Source organism: Rhinoderma darwinii, unplaced genomic scaffold (assembly GCF_050947455.1).
Source record: "Rhinoderma darwinii isolate aRhiDar2 unplaced genomic scaffold, aRhiDar2.hap1 Scaffold_713, whole genome shotgun sequence".
Taxonomy (NCBI): domain Eukaryota; kingdom Metazoa; phylum Chordata; class Amphibia; order Anura; family Rhinodermatidae; genus Rhinoderma; species Rhinoderma darwinii.
This window is the reverse complement of record NW_027464274.1, coordinates 57,947-85,500: the sequence shown is the minus strand read 5'-3', so window position 1 is coordinate 85,500 and position 27,554 is coordinate 57,947. Positions and strand designations below refer to the sequence as shown.

Sequence of the window (27,554 nt, the reverse complement as noted above, 5' to 3'; positions counted from 1 at the left end):
ATACACCGCACAGTACCACTTCTCCTGTATATACACCGCACAGTACCACTTCTCCTGTATATACACTGCACAGTACCACTTCTCCTGTATATATACACCGCACAGTACCACTTCTCCTGTATATATACACCGCACAGTACCACTTCTCCTGTATATATACACCGCACAGTACCACTTCTCCTGTATATATACACCGCACAGTACCACTTCTCCTGTATATACACTGCACAGTACCACTTCTCCTGTATATATACACCGCACAGTACCACTTCTCCTGTATATATACACTGCACAGTACCACTTCTCCTGTATATACACTGCACAGTACCACTTCTCCTGTATATATACACCGCACAGTACCACTTCTCCTGTATATATACACCGCACAGTACCACTTCTCCTGTATATATACACCGCACAGTACCACTTCTCCTGTATATATACACCGCACAGTACCACTTCTCCTGTATATATACACCGCACAGTACCACTTCTCCTGTATATATACACCGCACAGTACCACTTCTCCTGTTGTTTATTTATTTTTATTTAAAAAAATTACCAAAACAAAAAGTTACAAAATAAATTAACTCTTTCAGCGCTGCGCGCGGCCGTCCTGCCAGTCCCAGATGTGTAGGGAGCCGTCGTTGGCGGCGGACAGCAGCGTCCTCTCTTTCCAGGGGTGCCAGGAATGGACGGTGACCCTGGGGACGCTTCCGTCTTCGCCCATCACGGAGTGACCCCTGTGTGTGAACAGCGCCTCGACCTCTCTCACGGCTGCGTCCCAGTGTCTCGTGTCGTGGATCTGGACTGTACCATCTAAGCCTGCAGGGGGGGGGCAAGAACAAGAGAGTCAAAAACAATCTGTTCCTGGGATAGCTGGATGAGAACCAATATGGCTGCCACGCCATCACCCTCACTCACCCAGCTTTCCCAAACTTCAGAACGGCAACCTCCCTGGTTCTGCAGTAATGCGACCCCTTCTCCCTCATAGTCGCAGGACCAGGCAGATTTGCCGTTCAGGACCTCAGGATAGCTGGGTGACCACCCCTTGAAAGTCTCCCATATTGGAAGAGGAGACTATGTGGATCTGATAGTCCGGACCATCTGATAATCCGGAATCCTTGAATTGTTTCCGGTTGAGGCTCGTTACCTGAGACGGAGACGCAATCTTCCAGTCTAGGGGCCCAGGCGACGCACATCGTATCCTCAGCGGGGGCAGGGCCGTCGGATGACTTGGCTTGGGCACATTTCAGGGGGGTCCCCGGGTCCCGAGTATCCGTGATAGTGACGTGGCCCTTAGAAGACAGGCTGGCAACGTCGGCACAGGCGTCTTGGTTCTCAGGCTTTACAGCTGACCGCCATCGTCCCTCACAGGGCACCTTTGGCGCCACGCTCCCCTCACAGGCGATCCCAGGATCTCGGGCATCAGCGATGATCTGCCGGCCGCTCTGGCAGCACAAGTGGAACGTACTGGGATCCAGAAAGGAAAGAGAGCCGACCGCCTCACTGCCTGGAACCGCTGGGGGATGGGAAGAGGCTCATCAGCATCTTATAGTTAACAGGATACTCTAGTCACTACCAATGCTGCACTGACAAAAGACACACCCCTGATTAGCAGCTGGTTCCATAATGCACTCTGATGAAGTGCATTGTGGGAGATACCGCCGTTATACTATTTTATTATAAACATTTCATCTCCCACAATGCAACAGAGAGGAGCACCGAGCCAGCAAGAGAAACCCTGCAGCCTGAGAGCTAACAGGAGGACAGCAGAATTCACACTGCAGCTCTGGGGGGTGTTCCAGAAGTCTTTATCTTCCATTGTTTGCAGCTTTAATACACATAAAATTTGATTGAGCAACTTCCTATTCTGCTCCAGTCACAACCAAAGCGGCATTCTCAATTCTCTTGTCTGGCACTAAGAATCCATTAGAACGGCGCTAAAATATACACCCCTGTTTAGCTGGAGTCCCATAATGCACTGGGCTCTGATGCATTGGGCAAGATATCATCCCCTTGGACTACTGTACAAAACCTGAGAGCTAACAGGAAACCAGCAGAACTGTGAATACAGCTCTGGGTGTGTTAAACCTACAAATAACATTCAGTTACTTGTCCTGACCTTGAGAGATATCCTGTTCTGTACTCTAGTCACATCCAGAGCTGCAATCACAATCATTCCAATCTCTTGTTAGCTATTATAAGGCAGGCCATAATTGCTGGTTCAATGTCTGTACAGAGCATGCTCTGCTGTGCTGCATTGTAAGAGGTGTAGTGTTTATACCAGACACTACATCAGCCGCACGGCAATGCGACACAACAGAGTGCATTATGGGAACTCAGTTAAATTATGGAAGGTCCCGGCGGCCTCTATCTATTGGCCGAGATGCGGCACCTACCTAATGTGTAGAGACGCTTGGCCGACTCAATCTCTGTGATGTGAACGTCGGTGAGGCGAGAACCGTGGACTACCCGTGGCGATGACGCGGCTGAAACGGCTATTTTTGTCCACGTTTCTTTGCCGAGATTGGACGGAATGGATATTGTGGGCTGGATGACATCTGAGAAGGAAAAACATCGAAGAGTTAAGAAACAGAAAACAGCAGCTACCAGAAAATAATAGCTGTACAGAAGCAGAGAATGTGGCCATGAAGAATCAGACTGTTTTGCCATTCAGGAATCTGGAAAAGCTGGGTGATAAGCCATCATGTGTTTACTAGCACGGCTCCGGGGAATTTCTAGTGAATTGGCTAAAGACGGAGGACGGCATAACAACTAGGAATATCCACGGGCCATGTCATGTTTTGGAAGGTGCCCTTTAAGATACGGCAAATAAGAGCCTGTCCTGTACTCCAATCACATCCAGAGCTGAACTCACAAATCAGCAGTTAAGCTCCCCCTCAAACACGTGACCCAACAGCTGAACTCTAACTATGTAACGGTCAGATGAGCTCCCATCATGCACTGCTTTCTGGTAACAAAAGAAGAGTAGTGAATGCAGCTCTAGATGTGACTAGAGTATGAGTCATGATGTGAGATCAGTCTGCGAAATGTTTCAACAAATACTTCAAACATGAAGTTTTAATGAAAAAAAGTGCAAAAATTTGTAGCAATTAACCCGTTCATGACCAGGCACAGCTTAGTACGCAGTTTTTCTCGTTCGTTTATGAAATAATTTTTTTTAATGTCTTTTTACCGTAATACATTCAGCTTTATATTTGTCACTTTTATATCAGTATTTATCTTTTTTTTTTAATCAGGGAAAATGTTAAAAATAAAGAAAAAACAGATGTATGTTTTTCACATTTTTTTCCATTTTTATTTTAACAGTACTAAACGCATTTTTATGATGTCCTTTCAGTTACGGTCATTTTAATACAGGAATGTAAACTTGTCAGTTGTCGGCGGCAGGGCTACAGCGGTGGCGTTCTTTGTGGTGACTCGGAGACGTCACCTCTTATATCACGTTCCGGTCACTGGATTCATATTTAGAGACACAATATAAAAAACATTGATGCAGAACAAATAACAGAGAGACAAAAAACCCTAAACCACATGGAATAAACATAAACGGTTAAAGTTGAAAAACGCAGGACTGTTTATCCTGTGCCTTCCAGTTTATGAATATAATGCAAGAATTACAGTAAAGACTGACAAAGAACAGAGTAATATCTTAGAATATCTTGGGAGAGTCTCAAGTCCACAGGGGAGAAGTAATGGTGGATATTAGTGATTGCCAACCAACTTTAATAACCCACATGGTAGAAAAAGATAACTCCAGAATAACTATAAGGAATATTATTAGACCAATCACAACACTTTTACCTTTGTCTTCAGCTCCTATTTGCCAGATCTGAACATGAGCAACAGATGGACCACTAGTCACAAGGAGGCTACAAGACAAAACACCAAAAATTACATGAGAAATATACAGTTATATACATACTACTATAATACTACCCCCTATATACAAGAATATAACTACTATAATACTGCTCCTATATACAAGAATATAACTACTATAATACTGCTCCTATATACAAGAATATAACTACCATAATACTGCCCCTATATACAGGAATATAACTACTATAATACTGCTCCTATATACAAGAATATAACTACTATATTACTGCCCCCTATATACAAGAATATAACTACTATAATACTGCCCCCTATATACAAGAATATAACTACTATAATACTGTTCCTATATACAAGAATATAGCTACTATAATACTGCCACCTATATACAAGAATATAACTACTATAATACTGCCCCTATATACAAGAATATAACTACTATAATACTGCCCCCTATATATAGGAATATAACTACTATAATACTGCCCCCTATATACAAGAATATATCTACCATAATACTGCCCCTATATACAAGAATATAACTACTATAATACTGCCCCCTATATACAGGAATATAAGTACTATAATACTGCTCCTATATACAAGAATATAACTACTATAATACTGCCCCCTATATACAAGAATATAACTACTATAATACTGCTCCTATATACAAGAATATAACTACTATAATACTGCTCCTATATACAAGAATATAACTACTATAATACTGCCCCTATATACAAGAATATAACTACTATAATACTGCCCCTATATAGAAGAATATAACTACTATAATACTGCCCCTATATACAAGAATATAACTACTATAATACTGCCCCCTATATATAGGAATATAACTACTATAATACTACCCCCTATATACAAGAATATAACTACTATAATACTGCCCCCTATATACAAGAATATAACTACTATAATACTGCCCCCTATATATAGGAATATAACTACTATAATACTACCCCCTATATACAAGAATATATCTACCATAATACTGCCCCTATATACAAGAATATAACTACTATAATACTGCCCCCTATATACAAGAATATAACTACTATACTACCCCCTATATACAAGAATATAACTACTATAATACTGCCTCGTGTATATACAAGAATATATCTACCATAATACTGCCCCTATATACAAGAATATAACTACTATAATACTGCCCCTATATACAAGAATATAACTACTATAATACTGCTCCTATATACAAGAATATAACTACTATAATACTGCCCCCTATATACAAGAATATATCTACCATAATACTGCCCCTATATACAAGTATATAACTACTATAATACTGCTCTCTATATACAAGAATATAACTACTATAATACTGCCCCCTATATACAAGAATATAACTACAATAATACTGCCCCTATATACAAGAATATAACTACTATAATACTGCTCCTATATACAAGAATATAACTACTATAATACTACCCCCTATATATAAGAATATAACTACTATAATACTGCCCCCTATATACAAGAATATATCTACCATAATACTGCCCCTATATACAAGAATATAACTACTATAATACTGCCCCCTATATACAAGAATATAACTACAATAATACTGCCCCTATATACAAGAATATAACTACTATAATACTACCCCCTATATACAAGAATATAACTACTATAATACTGCCCCCTATATACAAGAATATATCTACCATAATACTGCCCCTATATACAAGAATATAACTACTATAATACTGCCCCTATATACAAGAATATAACTACTATAATACTGCTCCTATATACAAGAATATAACTACTATAATACTGCCCCTATATACAAGAATATAACTACTATAATACTGCCCCCTATATACAAGAATATAACTACCATAATACTGCCCCTATATACAAGTATATAACTACTATAATACTGCTCTCTATATACAAGAATATAACTACTATAATACTGCCCCCTATATACAAGAATATAACTACAATAATACTGCCCCTATATACAGGAATATAACTACTAGAATACTGCCTCCTATATACAAGAATATAACTACTATAATACTGCTCCTATATACAAGAATAAAACTACTATAATACTGCTCCTATATACAAGAATATAACTACTATAATACTGCTCCTATATACAAGAATATAACTACTATAATACTGCCCCTATATACAAGAATATAACTACTATAATACTGCCCCCTATATACAAGAATATAACTACTATAATACTGCCCCTATATACAAGAATATAACTACTATAATACTGCCCCCTATATACAAGAATATAACTACTATAATACTGCTCCTATATACAAGAATATAACTACTATAATACTGCCTCCTATATACAAGAATATAACTACTATAATACTGCCCCTATATACAAGAATATAACTACTATAATACTGCTCCTATATACAAGAATATAACTACTATAATACTGCTCCTATATACAAGAATATAACTACTATAATACTGCTCCTATATACAAGAATATAACTACTATAATACTGCTCCCTATATACAAGAATATAACTACTATAATACTGCCCCCTATATACAAGAATATAACTACAATAATACTGCCCCTATATACAAGAATATAACTACTATAATACTGCCTCCTATATACAAGAATATAACTACTATAATACTGCTCCTATATACAAGAATATAACTACTATAATACTGCCTCCTATATACAAGAATATAACTACTATAATATTGCCCCTATATACAAGAATATAACTACTATAATACTGCCCCTATATACAAGACTATAACTACTATAATACTGCCCCTATATACAAGAATATAACTACTATAATACTGCCCCCTATATACAAGAATATATCTACTATAATACTGCCCCCTATATACAAGAATATAACTACTATAATACTGCCCCTATATACAAGACTATAACTACTATAATACTGCCCTATATACAAGAATACAACTACTATAATACTGCTCCTATATACAAGAATATAACTACTATAATACTGCCTCCTATATACAAGAATATAACTACTATAATACTGCCCCTATATACAAGAATATAACTACTATAATACTGCCCTCTATATACAAGAATATAACTACTATAATACTGCTCCTATATACAAGAATACAACTACTATAATACTGCTCCTATATACAAGAATATAACTACTATAATACTGCACCTATATACAAGAATATAACTACTATAATACTGCCCCCTATGTACAAGAATATAACTACTATAATACTGCTCCCTATATACAAGAATATAACTACTATAATACTGCCCCTATATACAAGAATATAACTACTATAATACTGCCCTCTATATACCAGAATATAACTACTATAATACTGCCCCCTATATACAAGAATATAACTACTATAATACTGCCTCTATATACAAGAATATAACTACTATAATACTGCCCCTGTATACAAGAATATATCTACTATAATACTGCCCCCTATATACAAGAATATAACTACTATAATACCGCCCCCTATATACAAGAATATAACTACTATAATACCGCCCCCTATATACAAGAATATAACTACTATAATACCGCCCCCTATATACAAGAATATAACTACTATAATACCGCCCCTATATACAAGAATATAACTACTATAATACTGCCCCTATATACAAGAAAATAACTACTATAATACTGCCCCCTATATACAAGAATATAACTACTATAATACTGCCCCCTATATACAAGAATATAACTACTATAATACTGCCCCTATATACAAGAATATAACTACTATAATACTGCCCCCTATATACAAGAATATAACTACTATAATACTGCCCCTATATACAAGAATATAACTACTATAATACTGCTCCTATATACAAGAATATAACTACTATAATACTGCTCCTGTATACAAGAATATATCTACTATAATACTGCCTCTATATACAAGAATATAACTACTATAATACTGCCTCCATATACAAGAATATAACTACTATAATACTGCCCCCTATATACAAGAATATAACTACTATAATACTGCTCCTATATACAAGAATATAACTACTATAATACTGCCCCCTATATACAAGAATATAACTACTATAATACTGCCCCCTATATACAAGAATATAACTACTATAATACTGCCTCCTATATACAAGAATATAACTACTATAATACTGCCCCTATATACAAGAATATAACTACTATAATACAATAATATAACTACTATAATACTGTCCTCTATACAAGAATATAACTACTATAATACTGCTCCTATATACAAGAATATAACTACTATAATACTGCTCCCTATATACAAGAATATAACTACTATAATACCGCCCCTATATACAAGAATATAACTACTATAATACAGCCCCTATATACAAGAAAATAACTACTATAATACTGCCCCCTATATACAAGAATATAACTACTATAATACTGCTTCTATATACAAGAATATAACTACTATAATACTGTCCCCTATATACAAGAATATAACTACTATAATACTGCCCCTATATACAAGAATATAACTACTATAATACTGCCCCCTATATACAAGAATATAACTACTATAATACTGCCCCCTATATACAAGAATATAACTACTATAATACTGCCCCTATATACAAGAATATAACTACTATAATACTGCCCCCTATATACAAGAATATAACTACTATAATACTGCCCCCTATATACAAGAATATAACTACTATAATACTGCCCCTATATACAAGAATATAACTACTATAATACTGCCCCTATATACAAGAATATAACTACTATAATACTGCTCCTATATACAAGAATATAACTACTATAATACTGCTCCTGTATACAAGAATATAACTACTATAATACTGCCCCCTATATACAAGAATATAACTACTATAATACTGCCCCTATATACAAGAATATAACTACTATAATACTGCTCCTATATACAAGAATATAACTACTATAATACTGCTCCTATATACAAGAATATAACTACTATAATACTGCTCCTGTATACAAGAATATAACTACTATAATACTGCCCCCTATATACAAGAATATAACTACTATAATACTGCCCCTATATACAAGAATATAACTACTATAATACTGCTCCTATATACAAGAATATAACTACTATAATACTGCTCCTGTATACAAGAATATAACTACTATAATACTGCCCCCTATATACAAGAATATAACTACTATAATACTGCCCCTATATACAAGAATATAACTACTATAATACTGCCCCTATATACAAGAATATAACTACTATAATACTGCTCCTATATACAAGAATATAACTACTATAATACTGCTCCTATATACAAGAATATAACTACTATAATACTGCTCCTATATACAAGAATATAACTACTATAATACTGCCCCTATATACAAGAATATAAATACTATAATACTGCTCCCTATATACAAGAATATAACTACTATAATACTGCCCCTATATACAAGAATATAACTACTATAATACTGCCCCTATATACAAGTATATAACTACTATAATACTGCCCCCTATATACAAGAATATAAATACTATAATACTGCTCCCTATATACAAGAATATAACTACTATAATACTGCTCCTATATACAAGAATATAACTACTATAATACTGCTCCTATATACAAGAATATAACTACTATAATACTGCCCCTATATACAAGAATATAAATACTATAATACTGCCCATCCCCCAGCTAGAAGTAATTCTTCCTTTTCTTCGGATCGCTGGGTCAGTCATTACACATCTCAGTATTCAGCAGCGAGAGGGTCACTTGGATTGTACATAACAGGATGGGCTGTGATCAGGGAAGTCGCTGCGGGTTCCTGTGCAGATTGTCAGATACTTGGAGAACATCCAACCCCCCACATACTGCGCTGATGATAAGATTCCTACAGTTATTATGATTACGGCCATATAAGACCCCGGGACCGGCCAACTGACCACCGGCTGTTACCTGGCGTTTTCCCTTTAAATCCGAGAATCTACAAGGTGCAGCATAGTAGAGACGTGACCGGCACAGCTGCATAACTACCCACATCAATAAATGTCATCCAGCTTTCCCAAACCCCAGAATAGTAAATATGATTAATTATGAAAACATAAAATAATAATAATAATAATAATGTTTTCAACAGTAAATGGAAGCGTTTGTTATGAATGGTTGGATCGTGTACGTTCACCTCCGAGCAGCATTTTAGGTCAAGTTCTTCACTCCGTTTATCATGCACGTCGTAAAAGTTCCCGAACATAGACGATAATGGTGTGAATAGGGCTCCATTAGCCCTACCGAGGCCAGAAGAGCGTCCAGGCGGTCTGTACCGGGCAGCTATATGTCCCTTATACCATTTTTTTTTAAAGTATGGGACAGTATAGTGGACTACGGCATTCAATCCCCCAAAGTAGCGATTAAATTTAAGTATCAGATTTGTCCCTGCAGCTCCATCCTTCATCGGGGGAAACGTACAGCCCAGGAATGAGCACAGTAAAATATCCCCCATCTCTGCCCGGGGGACCCCAGTCCTAGGAAAGCTTCTGACGTCATTTCCCATATATGGACAGTGACGTCATCTGCTTCCCCACGGCTGGAGTCCCTGGATTGTGCCAAGAGAGAAGGATGGGGCTGTATAGCGATGTATCACATTGTATTTCTATACAGTGGGATACAATAAAACTTTCCGTTGGTGGTATACGTGGGGTGTCCTCCCGATATGTACCTCTGATGGAAGGCTCCATACACGATGTGAAGGGGGCCTTACAGTTTAATATAAACAAGTCATTCTGTACATACATTACATTACTTATCCTGTACTGATCCTGAGTTACATCCTGTATTGTACTCCAGAGCTGCACTCACTATTCTGCTGGTGGAGTCACTGTGTACATACATTACTTATCCTGTACTGATCCTGAGTTACATCCTGTATTATACTCCAGAGCTGCACTCACTATTCTGCTGGTGGAGTCACTGTGTACATACATTACTTATCCTGTACTGATCCTGAGTTACATCCTGTATTATACTCCAGAGCTGCACTCACTATTCTGTTGGTGGAGTCACTGTGTACATACATTACATTACTTATCCTGTACTGATCCGGAGTTACATCCTGTATTATACTCCAGAGCTGCACTCACTATTCTGCTGGTGGAGTCACTGTGTACATACATTACATTACTTATCCTGTACTGATCCTGAGTTACATCCTGTATTATACTCCAGAGCTGTACTCACTATTCTGCTGGTGTAGTCACTGTGTACATATATTACATTACTTATCCTGTACTGATCCGGAGTTATATCCTGTATTATACTCCAGAGCTGTACTCACTATTCTGCTGGTGGAGTCACTGTGTACATACATACATTACTTATCCTGTACTGATCCTGAGATATATCCTGTATTATACTCCAGAGCTGCACTCACTATTCTGCTGGTGGAGTCACTGTGTACATACATTACTTATCCTGTACTGATCCTGAGTTACATCCTGTATTATACTCCAGAGCTGCACTCACTATTCTGCTGGTGGAGTCACTGTGTACATACATTACATTACTTATCCTGTACTGATCCTGAGATATATCCTGTATTATACTCCAGAGCTGCGCTCACTATTCTGCTGGTGGAGTCACTGTGTACATACATTACATTACTTATCCTGCACTGATCCTGAGTTACATTCTGTATTATACTCCAGAGCTGCACTCACTATTCTGCTGGTGGAGTCACTGTGTACATACATTACATTACTTATCCTGTACTGATCCTGAGTTATATCCTGTATTATACTCCAGAGCTGCACTCACTATTCTGCTGGTGGAGTCACTGTGTACATACATTACTTATCCTGTACTGATCCTGAGTTACATCCTGTATTATACTCCAGAGCTGCGCTCACTATTCTGCTATTCTCACCGCCCGCATCATAGGGGCTTTTTGGTTTTATATAAAGCATTTTCAAGATTTTTGTTATTGTTAACGAACGGAAATATTTTCATTTAAATCCAGAGTCTGAAACCTGTCTTGACTTTTTACTGCACACAGCTGAGGGTTTGGAACAATTGTATCCAGTCTAGAAAATTCTCTGTGAGATAAACAGCCTAGACTACAGGCTGTTATACGTTTTACCTGAACTGATACATTGTAACAAACTATACGTACAGGTGACATATTTGAGTTACTAACGTGTTTACTTTTCAGAGGATTATCTTAACTGGAAACCATTGTAACAAACCTTCAGCTGTGAAAATTAGTAGAGCTGCACAGATTTCGAGCCTTTGTATGTAAACAAGAATGCTTCTATTCCCTGATGGCAAGCAGCGATCTTGACAATGGTGAGGAATTAAAACACAAGATATTAGAAAGTTGCAGAACTTTTCATTATATGAAGATTGAGCGTTATTTACAGAAGACCGGACACTGTCCCTTTAACACGAGAAGAGTAGTAGTGCGGTTGTTGAAGGGTTAAAGCCGCGTACCTGCTGCCCGGGACGTGTTTCAAGCTGTAGACCGGATGTTCAGAAAATCCTCCATGTTCCACCTTTAAATCCCTCTCTGGACACAAGCCCTGCAGGGGGAGGGGAAAGAGGGAGAAGAAAGTGTCTGGAAAAGCTGGGTGACTACCAATAACAGCTCCATAGGGTTTATCACGTCTTTTCCAGACTCTGGTTACCCGCAAATCTGACTGGTTCCTCAGCATCACATCCATACGGACCCCAAGTTGCTGGATACGCAGGAAAACTTGATATTCAGGGGTATGGGAAAGCTGGGTAACTGCCAATATGGCGTCACAACCGCTCCCAAAGGGAATGTTAACAAGATTTCCTGCACGATCCTCCTTGATATGCAGCAATAGTGGGGGGGCAGGGTGGACTTATTACTACATCACCAATCAGATTTCACATTCAGGAGCTTGGGAAAGTTGGGTAAAAAAAAGTAACAGTTCCAGTAGAGGTTCCCCAGGCTCCTAAGAGGCAAATCTTCCCAGCTATGAAGCAATGGGGTGACAGGTCTCATTTACTATTATTAAGCAGATGTGCCATTCAGAAGCCAGGGAAAGCTGGGTAACAACCGATATGGTGCTAGAAGTGCTACGAAGGGTTGTAAACCAGAGTTTTCTGACTCCTAAATCTCAAATTTGCCTAGTTATGTAGTAAAGTCAGACTAAAGGGAAAAAAAAATAAAATCCCCCCCGCTCAAAATAAGAATAAGGCCCTGTTCACACTGAGTATTTTTGCAGGCAGAATTTGACCTGCCTGCAGTCTTTGCAGCGTTTTCGCCGCGGGCAAGAAAACGCTTTTTCTGCCGGATGTGAACCGGAAGTCGGAGACGGAAACGCCTGAGGAAAGAACGTGACGCTTTTTTTCGCCGCGAGCGTTTTCATCCGTTTGGATGCTTTTTTATGCGGTTTTTGCGTCACAAGGAACTCAAAGTGAACAGGGCCTAAATGTGACTATAGTTAATGGAGCGAGTGAGCTAGTAAATATCTCCGCTGAGTCGACTTGTGCAAGAATAAAATCCACAGAGCAGAGTGCCCCCCGCTGGCGGAATCTGGGTACACTAGTTGTGTAATTATTACAAAAACTTTTTTAAAGGGGCGGTATGTTATTAAAACCACTTCTGTTTTTCTTGCTGTTCTGGGCAGAGAGGGAAGTAAACCACAGCGGATGTACTGCACAGATTTATTTAGTCTCATAGTTCTCACATTCATCTTTGCCTAAAAAATACAGTGTGTAATACTACAGGCCCAGTCTCAGGTCATTAACTTGCCCCATACCCTAAACCTGCACACTATCTTCTCTCTAATACCTGGTTCTTCTTCTCATGTAGTTTCTGAGGAAAGAGCAGCTGCAGGACTTCATTACTCCGAGTACTAGTGTATCCTGCTATACAAATACCTGCAAAGAAAGGATCCAGTTACTGAGAATAGAGGATCTGTCAGTTCTCCTGTGCGGTGTAGTATAGAGGAGCTGTCAGCTCTTCTGTGTGGTGTAGTATAGAGGAGCCGTCAGCTCTCCTGTGTGGTGTAGTATAGAGGAGCCGTCAGCTCTCCTGTGTGGTGTAGTATAGAGGATCTGTCAGCTCTCCTGTGTGGTGTAGTATAGAGGAGCTGTCAGTTCTCCTGTGTGGTGTAGTATAGAGGAGCTGTCAGTTCTCCTGTGTGGTGTAGTATAGAGGAGCTGTCAGCTCTCCTGTGTGGTGTAGTATAGAGGAGCTGTCAGCTCTCCTGTGTGGTGTAGTATAGAGGATCTGTCAGTTCTCCTGTGTGGTGTAGTATAGAGGAGCTGTCAGTTCTCCTGTGTGGTGTAGTATAGAGGAGCTGTCAGTTCTCCTGTGTGGTGTAGTATAGAGGAGCTGTCAGTTCTCCTGTGTGGTGTAGTATAGAGGAGCTGTCAGCTGTCCTGTGTAGTGTAGTATAGAGGATCTGTCAGCTCTCCTGTGTGGTGTAGTATAGAGGAGCTGTCAGTTCTCCTGTGTGGTGTAGTATAGAGGAGCTGTCAGCTCTCCTGTGTGGTGTAGTATAGAGGATCTGTCAGCTCTCCTGTATGGTGTAGTATAGAGGAGCTGTCAGTTCTCCTGTGTGGTGTAGTATAGAGGATCTGTCAGCTCTCCTGTGTGGTGTAGTATAGAGGAGCTGTCAGTTCTCCTTGTGGTGTAATATAGAGGAGCTGTCAGTTCTCCTGTGTGGTGTAGTATAGAGGAGCTGTCAGTTCTCCTGTGTGGTGTAGTATAGAGGAGCTGTCAGCTCTCCTTTGTGGTGTAGTATAGAGGAGCTGTCAGCTCTCCTGTGTGGTGTAGTATAGAGGAGCTGTCAGTTCTCCTGTGTGGTGTAGTATAGAGGAGCTGTCAGCTCTCCTTTGTGGTGTAGTATAGAGGAGCTGTCAGCTCTCCTGTGTGGTGTAGTATAGAGGAGCTGTCAGTTCTCCTGTGTGGTGTAGTATAGAGGAGCTGTCAGTTCTCCTGTGTGGTGTAGTATAGAGGATCTGTCAGCTCTCCTGTGTGGTGTAGTATAGAGGATCTGTCAGTTCTCCTGTGTGGTGTAGTATAGAGGATCTGTCAGTTCTCCTGTGTGGTGTAGTATAGAGGAGCTGTCGGCTCTCCTGTGTGGTGTAGTATAGAGGAGCTGTCAGTTCTCCTGTGTGGTGTAGTATAGAGGAGATGTCAGCTCTCCTGTGTGGTGTAGTATAGAGGATCTGTCAGCTCTCCTGTGTGGTGTAGTATAGAGGAGCTGTCAGCTCTCCTGTGTGGTGTAGTATAGAGGAGCTGTCAGCTCTCCTGCGTGGTGTAGTATAGAGGATCTGTCAGCTCTCCTGTGTGGTGTAGTATAGAGGAGCTGTCAGCTCTCCTGTGTGGTGTAGTATAGAGGATCTGTCAGTTCTCCTGTGTGGTGTAGTATAGAGGAGCTGTCAGTTCTCCTGTGTGGTGTAGTATAGAGGATCGGTCAGCTCTCCTGTGTGGTGTAGTATAGAGGAGCTGTCAGCTCTCCTGTGTGGTGTAGTATAGAGGATCTGTCAGCTCTCCTGTGTGGTGTGGTGTAGTATAGAGGATCGGTCAGCTCTCCTGTGTGGTGTAGTATAGAGGATCTGTCAGTTCTCCTGTGTGGTGTAGTATAGGGGATCTGTCAGTTCTCCTGTGTGGTGTAGTATAGAGGAGCTGTCAGCTCTCCTGTGTGGTGTAGTATAGAGGATCTGTCAGCTCTCCTGTGTGGTGTAGTATAGAGGATCTGTCAGCTCTCCTGTGTGGTGTAGTATAGAGGAGCTGTCAGCTCTCCTGTGTGGTGTAGTATAGAGGAGCTGTCAGCTCTCCTGTGTGGTATAGTACGGAGGATCTGTCAGCTCTCCTGTGTGGTGTAGTATAGAGGAGCTGTCAGTTCTCCTGTGTGGTGTAGTATAGAGGATCTGTCAGCTCTCCTGTGTGGTGTAGTATGGAGGAGCTGTCAGCTCTCCTGTGTGAAGTAGTATAGAGGATCTGTCAGCTCTCCTGTGTGGTGTAGTATAGAGGATCTGTCAGTTCTCCTGCGTGGTGTAGTATAGAGGAGCTGTCAGCTCTCCTGTGTGGTGTAGTATAGAGGATCTGTCAGCTCTCCTGTGCGGTGTAGTATAGAGGATCTGTCCGTTCTCCTGTGTGGTGTAGTATAGAGGATCTGTCAGCTCTGCTGTGTGGTGTAGTATAGAGGAGCTGTCAGCGCTCCTGTGTGGTGTAGTATAGAGGAGCTGTCAGCTCTGCTGTGTGGTGTAGTATAGAGGAGCTGTCAGCTCTGCTGTGTGGTGTAGTAGAGAGGAGCTGTCAGCTCTCCTGTGTGGTGTAGTATAGAGGATCTGTCAGTTCTCCTGTGTGGTGTAGTATAGGGGAGCTGTCAGTTCTCCTGTGTGTAGTATAGAGGAGCTGTCAGCTCTCCTGTGCGGTGTAGTATAGAGGATCTGTCAGCTCTCCTTCGTGGTGTAGTATAGAGGATCTGTCAGCTCTCCTTCGTGGTGTAGTATAGAGGAGCTGTCAGTTCTCCTGTGTGGTGTAGTATAGAGGATCTGTTAGCTCTCCTTGTGGTGTAGTATAGAGGATCTGTCAGCTCTCCTGTGTGGTGTAGTATAGAGGATCTGTCAGCTCTCCTTCGTGGTGTAGTATAGAGGAGCTGGCGGCTCTCCTGTGTGGTGTAGTATAGAGGAGCTGTCAGTTCTCCTGTGTGTTGTAGTAAAGATGATCTGTCTGTTCTCCGGTGTGGTGTAGTATAGAGGAGCTGGCGGCTCTCCTGTGTGGTGTAGTATAGAGGATCTGTCAGCACTCCTGTGTGGTGTAGTATAGAGGATCTGTTAGCTCTCCTTGTGGTGTAGTATAGAGGATCTGTCAGCTCTCCTTGTGGTGTAATATAGAGGAGCTGTCAGCTCTCCTGTGCGGTGTAGTATAGAGGACCTGTCAGTTCCCCTGTGTGGTGTAGTATATATTATCTGTCAGCTCTCCTGTGCGGTGTAGTATAGAGGATCTGTCAGCTCTCCTGTGTGGTGTAGTATAGAGGAGCTGTCAGCTCTCCTTTGTGGTGTAGTATAGAGGATCTGTCAGCACTCCTGTGTGGTGTAGTATACAGGAGCTGTCAGCTCTCCTGTGTGGTGTAGTATAGAGGAGCTGTCAGCTCTCCTGTGTGGTGTAGTATAGAGGATATGTCAGTTCTCCTGTGTGGTGTAGTATAGGGGATCTGTCAGCTCTCCTGTGTGGTGTAGTATAGAGGAGCTGTCAGCTCTCCTGTGTGGTGTAGTATAGAGGGTCTGTCAGTTCTCCTGTGTGGTGTAGTATAGAGGAGATGTCAGCTCTCCTTTGTGGTGTAGTATAGAGGATCTGTCAGCTCTCCTGTGCGGTGTAGTATAAAGGATCTGTCAGCTCTCCTGTGTGGTGTAGTATAGAGGAGCAGTCAGTTCTCCTGTGTGGTGTAGTATAGAGGAGCTGTCAGCTCTCCTGTGTGGTGTAGTATAGAGGAGCTGTCAGTTCTCCTGTGTGGTGTAGTATAGAGGAGCTGTCAGTTCTCCTGTGTGGTGTAGTATAGAGGATCTGTCAGCTCTCCTGTGTGGTGTAGTATAGAGGAGCTGTCAGCTCTCCTGTGTGGTGTAGTATAGAGGAGCTGTCAGTTCTTTTGTGTGGTGTAGTATAGAGGAGCTGTCAGTTCTCCTGTGTGGTGTAGTATAGAGGATCTGTTAGCTCTCCTTGTGGTGTAGTATAGAGGATCTGTCAGCTCTCCTGTGTGGTGTAGTATAGAGGATCTGTCAGTTCTCCTGTGTGGTGTAGTATAGAGGATCTGTCAGCTCTCCTGTGTAGTGTAGTATAGAGGATCTGTCAGCTCTCCTGTGTAGTGTAGTATAGAGGATCTGTCAGCTCTCCTGTGTGGTGTAGTATAGAGGATCTGTCAGCTCTCCTGTGTGGTGGAGTATAGAGGATCTGTCAGCTCTCCTGTGTGGTGGAGTATAGAGGATCTGTCAGCTCTCCTGTGTGGTGTAGTATAGAGGATCTGTCAGTTCTCCTGTGTGGTGTAGTATAGAGGATCTGTCAGCTCTCCTGTGTAGTGTAGTATAGAGGATCTGTCAGCTCTCCTGTGTAGTGTAGTATAGAGGATCTGTCAGCTCTCCTGTGTGGTGTAGTATAGAGGATCTGTCAGCTCTCCTGTGTGGTGTAGTATAGAGGATCTGTCAGCTCTCCTTCGTGGTGTAGTATAGAGGAGCTGGCGGCTCTCCTGTGTGGTGTAGTATAGAGGATCTGTCAGCTCTCCTGTGTGTTGTAGTATAGAGGATCTGTCAGTTCTCCTGTGTGTTGTAGTATAGAGGATCTGTCAGCTCTCCTGGTGGTGTAATATAGAGGAGCTGTCAGTTCTCCTGTGTGTTGTAGTATAGAGGATCTGTCAGCTCTCCTTGTGGTGTAATATAGAGGAGCTGTCAGTTCTCCTGTGTGGTGTAGTATAGAGGAGCTGTCAGTTCTCCTGTGTGGTGTAGTATAGAGGAGCTGTCAGCTCTCCTTTGTGGTGTAGTATAGAGGACCTGTCAGTTCCCCTGTGTGGTGTAGTATATATTATCTGTCAGCTCTCCTGTGCGGTGTAGTATAAAGGATCTGTCAGCTCTCCTGTGTGGTGTAGTATAGAGGAGCAGTCAGTTCTCCTGTGTGGTGTAGTATAGAGGAGCTGTCAGCTCTCCTGTGTGGTGTAGTATAGAGGAGCTGTCAGTTCTCCTGTGTGGTGTAGTATAGAGGAGCTGTCAGTTCTCCTGTGTGGTGTAGTATAGAGGATCTGTCAGCTCTCCTGTGTGGTGTAGTATAGAGGAGCTGTCAGCTCTCCTGTGTGGTGTAGTATAGAGGAGCTGTCAGTTCTTTTGTGTGGTGTAGTATAGAGGAGCTGTCAGTTCTCCTGTGTGGTGTAGTATAGAGGATCTGTTAGCTCTCCTTGTGGTGTAGTATAGAGGATCTGTCAGCTCTCCTGTGTGGTGTAGTATAGAGGATCTGTCAGTTCTCCTGTGTGGTGTAGTATAGAGGATCTGTCAGCTCTCCTGTGTAGTGTAGTATAGAGGATCTGTCAGCTCTCCTGTGTAGTGTAGTATAGAGGATCTGTCAGCTCTCCTGTGTGGTGTAGTATAGAGGATCTGTCAGCTCTCCTGTGTGGTGGAGTATAGAGGATCTCTCAGCTCTCCTGTGTGGTGGAGTATAGAGGATCTGTCAGCTCTCCTGTGTGGTGTAGTATAGAGGATCTGTCAGTTCTCCTGTGTGGTGTAGTATAGAGGATCTGTCAGCTCTCCTGTGTAGTGTAGTATAGAGGATCTGTCAGCTCTCCTGTGTAGTGTAGTATAGAGGATCTGTCAGCTCTCCTGTGTGGTGTAGTATAGAGGATCTGTCAGCTCTCCTGTGTGGTGGAGTATAGAGGATCTCTCAGCTCTCCTGTGTGGTGGAGTATAGAGGATCTGTCAGCTCTCCTGTGTGGTGTAGTATAGAGGATCTGTCAGCTCTCCTTCGTGGTGTAGTATAGAGGAGCTGGCGGCTCTCCTGTGTGGTGTAGTATAGAGGATCTGTCAGCTCTCCTGTGTGTTGTAGTATAGAAGATCTGTCAGTTCTCCTGTGTGTTGTAGTATAGAGGATCTGTCAGTTCTCCTGTGTGTTGTAGTATAGAGGATCTGTCAGCTCTCCTGGTGGTGTAATATAGAGGAGCTGTCAGTTCTCCTGTGTGTTGTAGTATAGAGGATCTGTCAGCTCTCCTTGTGGTGTAATATAGAGGAGCTGTCAGTTCTCCTGTGTGGTGTAGTATAGAGGAGCTGTCAGTTCTCCTGTGTGGTGTAGTATAGAGGAGCTGTCAGCTCTCCTTTGTGGTGTAGTATAGAGGAGCTGTCAGCTCTTCTGTGTGGTGTAGTATAGAGGAGCTGTCAGCTCTCCTGTGTGGTGTAGTATAGAGGATCTGTCAGCTCTCCTTGTGGTGTAATATAGAGGAGCTGTCAGTTCTCCTGTGTGGTGTAGTATAGAGGAGCTGTCAGCTCTTCTGTGTGATGTAGTATAGAGGATCTGTCAGCTCTTCTGTGTGGTGTAGTATAGAGGATCTGTCAGCTCTCCTGAGTGGTGTAGTATAGAGGATCTGTCAGCTCTCCTGTGTGGTGTAGTATAGAGGATCTGTCGGCTCTCCTGTGTGGTGTAGTATAGAGGATCTGTCAGCTCTCCTGTGTGGTGTAGTATAGAGGAGCTGTCAGCTCTCCTGTGTGGTGTAGTATAGAGGATCTGTCAGCTCTTCTGTGTGGTGTAGTATAGAGGATCTGTCAGTTCTCCTGTGTGGTGTAGTATAGGGGATCTGTCAGCTCTCCTGTGTGGTGTAGTATAGAGGAGCTGTCAGCTCTAATGTGTGGTGTAGTATAGAGGATCTCTCAGCTCTCCTGTGTGGTGTAGTATAGAGGATCTGTCAGTTCTCCTGTGTGGTGTAGTATAGGGGATCTGTCAGCTCTCCTGTGTGGTGTAGTATAGAGGAGCTGTCAGCTCTCCTGTGCGGTGTAGTATAGAGGACCAGTCAGTTCCCCTGTGTGGTGTAGTATAGAGGATCTGTCAGCTCTTCTGTGTGGTGTAGTATAGAGGATCTGTCAGCTCTCCTGTGTGGTGTAGTATAGAGGAGCTCTCAGTTCTCCTGTGTGGTGTAGTATAGAGGAGCTGTCAGCTCTCCTGTGTGGTGTAGTATAGAGGATCTGTCAGTTCTCCTGTGTGGTGTAGTATAGGGGATCTGTCAGCTCTCCTGTGTGGTGTAGTATAGAGGATCTGTCAGTTCTCCTGTGTGGTGTAGTATAGAGGATCTGTCAGTTCTCCTGTGTGGTGTAGTATAGAGGAGCCGTCAGCTCTCCTGTGTGGTGTAGTATAGAGGATCTGTCAGCACTCCTGTGTGGTGTAGTATAGATGAGCTGTCAGCTCTGCTGTGCGGTGTAGTATAGAGGAGCTGTCAGTTCTCCTGTGTGGTGTAGTATAGAGGAGCTGTCAGCTCTGCTGTGCGGTGTAGTATAGAGGAGCTCTCAGTTCTCCTGTGTGGTGTAGTATAGAGGAGCTGTCAGTTCTCCTGTGTGGTGTAGTATAGAGGAGCTGTCAGTTCTCCTGTGTGGTGTAGTATAGGGGATCTGTCAGCTCTCCTGTGCGGTGTAGTATAGAGGATCTGTCAGCTCTCCTGTGTGGTGTAGTATAGAGGATCTGTCAGTTCTCCTGTGTGGTGTAGTATAGAGGAGCCGTCAGCTCTCCTGTGTGGTGTAGTATAGAGGATCTGTCAGCTCTCCTGTGTGGTGTAGTATAGAGGAGCTGTCAGTTCTCCTGTGTGGTGTAGTATAGAGGAGCCGTCAGCTCTCCTGTGTGGTGTAGTATAGAGGATCTGTCAGCACTCCTGTGTGGTGTAGTATAGATGAGCTGTCAGCTCTGCTGTGCGGTGTAGTATAGAGGACATGTACAGAATATACACACTTTTTTCACCCATCCATTCGATGACTCTCGTCGCCTCCTGCAATTCAAAGTTGTGAAGATCTTTATACCTGAAACCACAAACATCAGTGAGTTTAAACTTCATCTCCCCCAGATCATGTGGAAGTGGAGAAACAAACAACAAAGATGAAACTTTTTGAAGCTCTGAAATTTGGGGAGAAACAATGCGATCAAATCCACCAACAGTGTATCACCAACAGATGTCCCCATAACAGTGTATCCTCCACAGATGTCCCCATAACAGTGTATCATCCACAGATGTCCCCATAACAGTGTATCATCCACAGATGTCCTCATAACAGTGTATCACCCACAGATGTCTCCATAACAGTGTATCATCCACAGATGTCCCCATAACAGTGTATCACCCACAGATGTCCTCATAACAGTGTATCACCCACAGATGTCCCCATAACAGTGTATCCTCCACAGATGTCCCCATAACAGTGTATCATCCACAGATGTCCTCATAACAGTGTATCACCCACAGATGTCCCCATAACAGTGTATCACCCACAGATGTCCCCATAACAGTGTATCATCCACAGATGTCCTCATAACAGTGTATCACCCACAGATGTCCCCATAACAGTGTATCCTCCACAGATGTCCTCATAACAGTGTATCACCCACAGATGTCCCCATAACAGTGTATCCTCCACAGATGTCCCCATAACAGTGTATCATCCACAGATGTCCCCATAACAGTGTATCATCCACAGATGTCCCCATAACAGTGTATCACCCACAGATGTCTCCATAACAGTGTATCCTCCACAGATGTCCTCATAACAGTGTATCATCCACAGATGTCCCCATAACAGTGTATCACCCACAGATGTCTCCATAACAGTGTATCCTCCACAGATGTCCCCATAACAGTGTATCATCCACAGATGTCTCCATAACAGTGTATCACCCACAGATGTCCCCATAACAGTGTATCATCCACAGATGTCCTCATAACAGTGTATCCTCCACAGATGTCTCCATAACAGTGTATCCTCCACAGATGTCCTCATAACAGTGTATCACCCACAGATGTCCCCATAACAGTGTATCATCCACAGATGTCCCCATAACAGTGTATCATCCACAGATGTCTCCATAACAGTGTATCACCCACAGATGTCCTCATAACAGTGTATCACCCACAGATGTCCCCATAACAGTGTATCATCCACAGATGTCCTCATAACAGTGTATCACCCACAGATGTCCTCATAACAGTGTATCACCCACAGATGTCCTCATAACAGTGTATCATCCACAGATATCCCCATAACAGTGTATCACCCACAGATGTCCCCATAACAGTGTATCCTCCACAGATGTCCTCATAACAGTGTATCACCCACAGATGTCTCCATAACAGTGTATCACCCACAGATGTCCTCATAACAGTGTATCACCCACAGATGTCCCCATAACAGTGTATCACCCACAGATGTCCCCATAACAGTGTATCACCCACAGATGTCCTCATAACAGTGTATCATCCACAGATGTCCTCATAACAGCGTATCACCCACAGATGTCCCCATAACAGTGTATCACCCACAGATGTCCCCATAACAGTGTATCACCCACAGATGTCCTCATAACAGTGTATCATCCGCAGATGTCCCCATAACAGTGTATCACCCACAGATGTCCCCATAACAGTGTATCACCCACAGATGTCCCCATAACAGTGTATCACCCGCAGATGTCCCCATAACAGTGTATCACCCGCAGATGTCCCCATAACAGTGTATCACCCGCAGATGTCCCCATAACAGTGTATCACCCGCAGATGTCCCCATAAGTGTATCACCCGCAGATGTCCCCATAACAGTGTATCATCCGCAGATGTCCCCATAACAGTGTATCACCCGCAGATGTCCCCATAACAATGTATCACCCACAGATGTCTCCATAACAGTGTATCATCCACAGATGACCTCATAACAGTGTATCCTCCACAGATGCCCCCATAACAGTGTATCATCCGCAGATGTCCCCATAACAGTGTATCATCCACAGATGACCTCATAACAGTGTATCCTCCACAGATGTCTCCATAACAGTGTATCACCCGCAGATATCCCCCTAACAGTGTATCATCCACAGATGTCCCCATAACAGTGTATCACCCACAGATGTCCCCATAACAGTGTATCACCCACAGATGTCCTCATAACAGTGTATCACCCACAGATGTCCCCATAACAGTGTATCACCCACAGATGTCTCCATAACAGTGTATCATCCACAGATGACCTCATAACAGTGTATCCTCCACAGATGTCTCCATAACAGTGTATCACCCGCAGATATCCCCCTAACAGTGTATCATCCACAGATGTCCCCATAACAGTGTATCACCCACAGATGTCCCCATAACAGTGTATCACCCACAGATGTCCTCATAACAGTGTATCACCCACAGATGTCCCCATAACAGTGTATCCTCCACAGATGTCTCCATAACAGTGTATCATCCGCAGATGTCTCCATAACAGTGTATCATCCGCAGATGTCCCCATAACAGTGTATCACCCGCAGATGTCCCCATAACAGTGTATCACCCACAGATGTCCCCATAACAGTGTATCCTCCACAGATGTCCCCATAACAGTGTATCACCCACAGATGTCTCCATAACAGTGTATCATCCACAGATGTCCCCATAACAGTGTATCCTCCACAGATGTCCCCATAACAGTGTATCCTCCACAGATGTCCTCATAACAGTGTATCACCCACAGATGTCCCCATAACAGTGTATCCTCCACAGATGTCCCCATAACAGTGTATCATCCACAGATGTCCCCATAACAGTGTATCATCCACAGATGTCCCCATAACAGTGTATCACCCACAGATGTCTCCATAACAGTGTATCCTCCACAGATGTCCTCATAACAGTGTATCATCCACAGATGTCCCCATAACAGTGTATCACCCACAGATGTCTCCATAACAGTGTATCCTCCACAGATGTCCCCATAACAGTGTATCATCCACAGATGTCTCCATAACAGTGTATCACCCACAGATGTCCCCATAACAGTGTATCATCCACAGATGTCCTCATAACAGTGTATCCTCCACAGATGTCTCCATAACAGTGTATCCTCCACAGATGTCCTCATAACAGTGTATCACCCACAGATGTCCCCATAACAGTGTATCATCCACAGATGTCCCCATAACAGTGTATCATCCACAGATGTCTCCATAACAGTGTATCACCCACAGATGTCCTCATAACAGTGTATCACCCACAGATGTCCCCATAACAGTGTATCATCCACAGATGTCCTCATAACAGTGTATCACCCACAGATGTCCTCATAACAGTGTATCACCCACAGATGTCCTCATAACAGTGTATCATCCACAGATATCCCCATAACAGTGTATCACCCACAGATGTCCCCATAACAGTGTATCCTCCACAGATGTCCTCATAACAGTGTATCACCCACAGATGTCTCCATAACAGTGTATCCTCCACAGATGTCCCCATAACAGTGTATCCTCCACAGATGTCCCCATAACAGTGTATCACCCACAGATGTCCCCATAACAGTGTATCACCCACAGATGTCCTCATAACAGTGTATCATCCACAGATGTCCTCATAACAGCGTATCACCCACAGATGTCCCCATAACAGTGTATCACCCACAGATGTCCCCATAACAGTGTATCACCCACAGATGTCCTCATAACAGTGTATCATCCGCAGATGTCCCCATAACAGTGTATCACCCACAGATGTCCCCATAACAGTGTATCACCCACAGATGTCCCCATAACAGTGTATCACCCGCAGATGTCCCCATAACAGTGTATCACCCGCAGATGTCCCCATAACAGTGTATCACCCGCAGATGTCCCCATAACAGTGTATCACCCGCAGATGTCCCCATAAGTGTATCACCCGCAGATGTCCCCATAACAGTGTATCATCCGCAGATGTCCCCATAACAGTGTATCACCCGCAGATGTCCCCATAACAATGTATCACCCACAGATGTCTCCATAACAGTGTATCATCCACAGATGACCTCATAACAGTGTATCCTCCACAGATGCCCCCATAACAGTGTATCATCCGCAGATGTCCCCATAACAGTGTATCATCCACAGATGACCTCATAACAGTGTATCCTCCACAGATGTCTCCATAACAGTGTATCACCCGCAGATATCCCCCTAACAGTGTATCATCCACAGATGTCCCCATAACAGTGTATCACCCACAGATGTCCCCATAACAGTGTATCACCCACAGATGTCCTCATAACAGTGTATCACCCACAGATGTCCCCATAACAGTGTATCACCCACAGATGTCTCCATAACAGTGTATCATCCACAGATGACCTCATAACAGTGTATCCTCCACAGATGTCTCCATAACAGTGTATCACCCGCAGATATCCCCCTAACAGTGTATCATCCACAGATGTCCCCATAACAGTGTATCACCCACAGATGTCCCCATAACAGTGTATCACCCACAGATGTCCTCATAACAGTGTATCACCCACAGATGTCCCCATAACAGTGTATCCTCCACAGATGTCTCCATAACAGTGTATCATCCGCAGATGTCTCCATAACAGTGTATCATCCGCAGATGTCCCCATAACAGTGTATCACCCGCAGATGTCCCCATAACAGTGTATCACCCACAGATGTCCCCATAACAGTGTATCCTCCACAGATGTCCCCATAACAGTGTATCACCCACAGATGTCTCCATAACAGTGTATCATCCACAGATGTCCCCATAACAGTGTATCCTCCACAGATGTCCCCATAACAGTGTATCCTCCACAGATGTCCCCATAAGTGTATCATCCACAGATGTCCCCATAACAGTGTATCATCCACAGATGTCCCCATAACAGTGTATCCTCCACAGATGTCCCCATAACAGTGTATCACCCACAGATGTCTCCATAACAGTGTATCCTCCACAGATGTCCTCATAACAGTGTATCACCCACAAATGTCCCCATAACAGTGTATCCTCCACAGATGTCCCCATAACAGCGTATCACCCACAGATGTCCCCATAACAGTGTATCACCCACAGATGTCCCCATAACAGTGTATCACCCACAGATGTCCTCATAACAGTGTATCACCCACAGATGTCCCCATAACAGTGCACTACACCGCAGGTGCCCCCATAACAGTGCCTCCCCCGCAGGTGCCCCCATAACAGTGTATCACCCACAGATGTCCCCATAACAGTGCACTACACCGCAGGTGCCCCCATAACAGTGCACCCCCCGCAGGTGCCCCCATAACAGTGCACCCCCCGCAGGTGCCCCCATAACAGTGCCTCCCCCGCAGGTGCCCCCATAACAGTGCACCCCCCCGCAGGTGCCCCCATAACAGTGCACCCCACGCAGGTGCCCCCATAACAGTGTACCCCACACAGGTGCCCCCATAACAGTGCCTCCCCGCAGGTGCCCCCATAACAGTGCACCCCCCGCAGGTGCCCCCATAAAAGTGCCTCCCCGCAGGTGCCCCCATAACAGTGCAGCCCCGCAGGTGCACCCATAACAACAGTGCACCCCCCGCAGGTGCCCCCCTAACAGTGCACCCCCGCAGGTGCACCCATAACAACAGTGCACCCCCCGCAGGTGCCCCCATAACAGCGTGTCATTCACAGATGCCCCCATAACAGTGTTAGGTACTGTTTGATAATTGCAGCATTTATGACAATCACACCACAATTTGCTCCAGTGTAATAAGTTTGCGGCCATACACTGAGGGGTGAGGAGTGAGGGACCGCAGCTTTGCAGGTAAATCCAGGATATTATTAGGACATCGTCATTTCCACTCACAGCCTTATAGACTCCAGCAGCCAGTCCTCACACTCCTCACTATCCATTGCTGAATATCCCTCCAGAAGACCCAGAGCGCAGTTACCACCCCCTGGACGCCCAAAACAAACATGGACGCCCAGCGCCGGCTCTTCACCCTCCACAGCCAGGAAGCCATGTTTTTTATGGGCAGCTATCCTCTAACCATAGCAAATTTTCCATGACATTGGCCGTTCGTTTTTCGGATCGCATAATACGTTCATTGTACTAAAACAATCGATAGTTTGTCAATTATTTCATTTTTATCGACGGCAAACTGCCCCTTTCAAAAATG

At 43.1% G+C, this 27,554-nt stretch overlaps 1 protein-coding gene across 2 annotated transcripts; it reads right to left on the bottom strand.

The window, feature by feature from the left end:
• Positions 1–529: 529 nt before the first annotated feature.
• On the bottom strand, positions 530–27,546 carry WDR73 (WD repeat domain 73). 2 transcript variants are annotated; one of them, XM_075849240.1, is made up of 8 exons: positions 27,242–27,546; positions 21,369–21,436; positions 13,743–13,831; positions 12,413–12,501; positions 3,829–3,896; positions 2,403–2,564; positions 1,154–1,522; positions 530–825 (listed from the first exon to the last, which is right to left on the bottom strand). In XM_075849240.1, the coding sequence occupies exons 1-8, from the start codon at positions 27,286–27,288 to the stop codon at positions 596–598; spliced, it is 1,122 nt and encodes a 373-aa protein (XP_075705355.1). In that variant the 5' UTR covers positions 27,289–27,546; the 3' UTR covers positions 530–595. The 2 variants fall into 2 exon arrangements, with proteins under 2 accessions (XP_075705355.1, XP_075705356.1); XM_075849241.1 differs by having other exon boundaries at positions 27,163–27,248.
• Between the last annotated feature and the right edge of the window lie 8 nt (positions 27,547–27,554).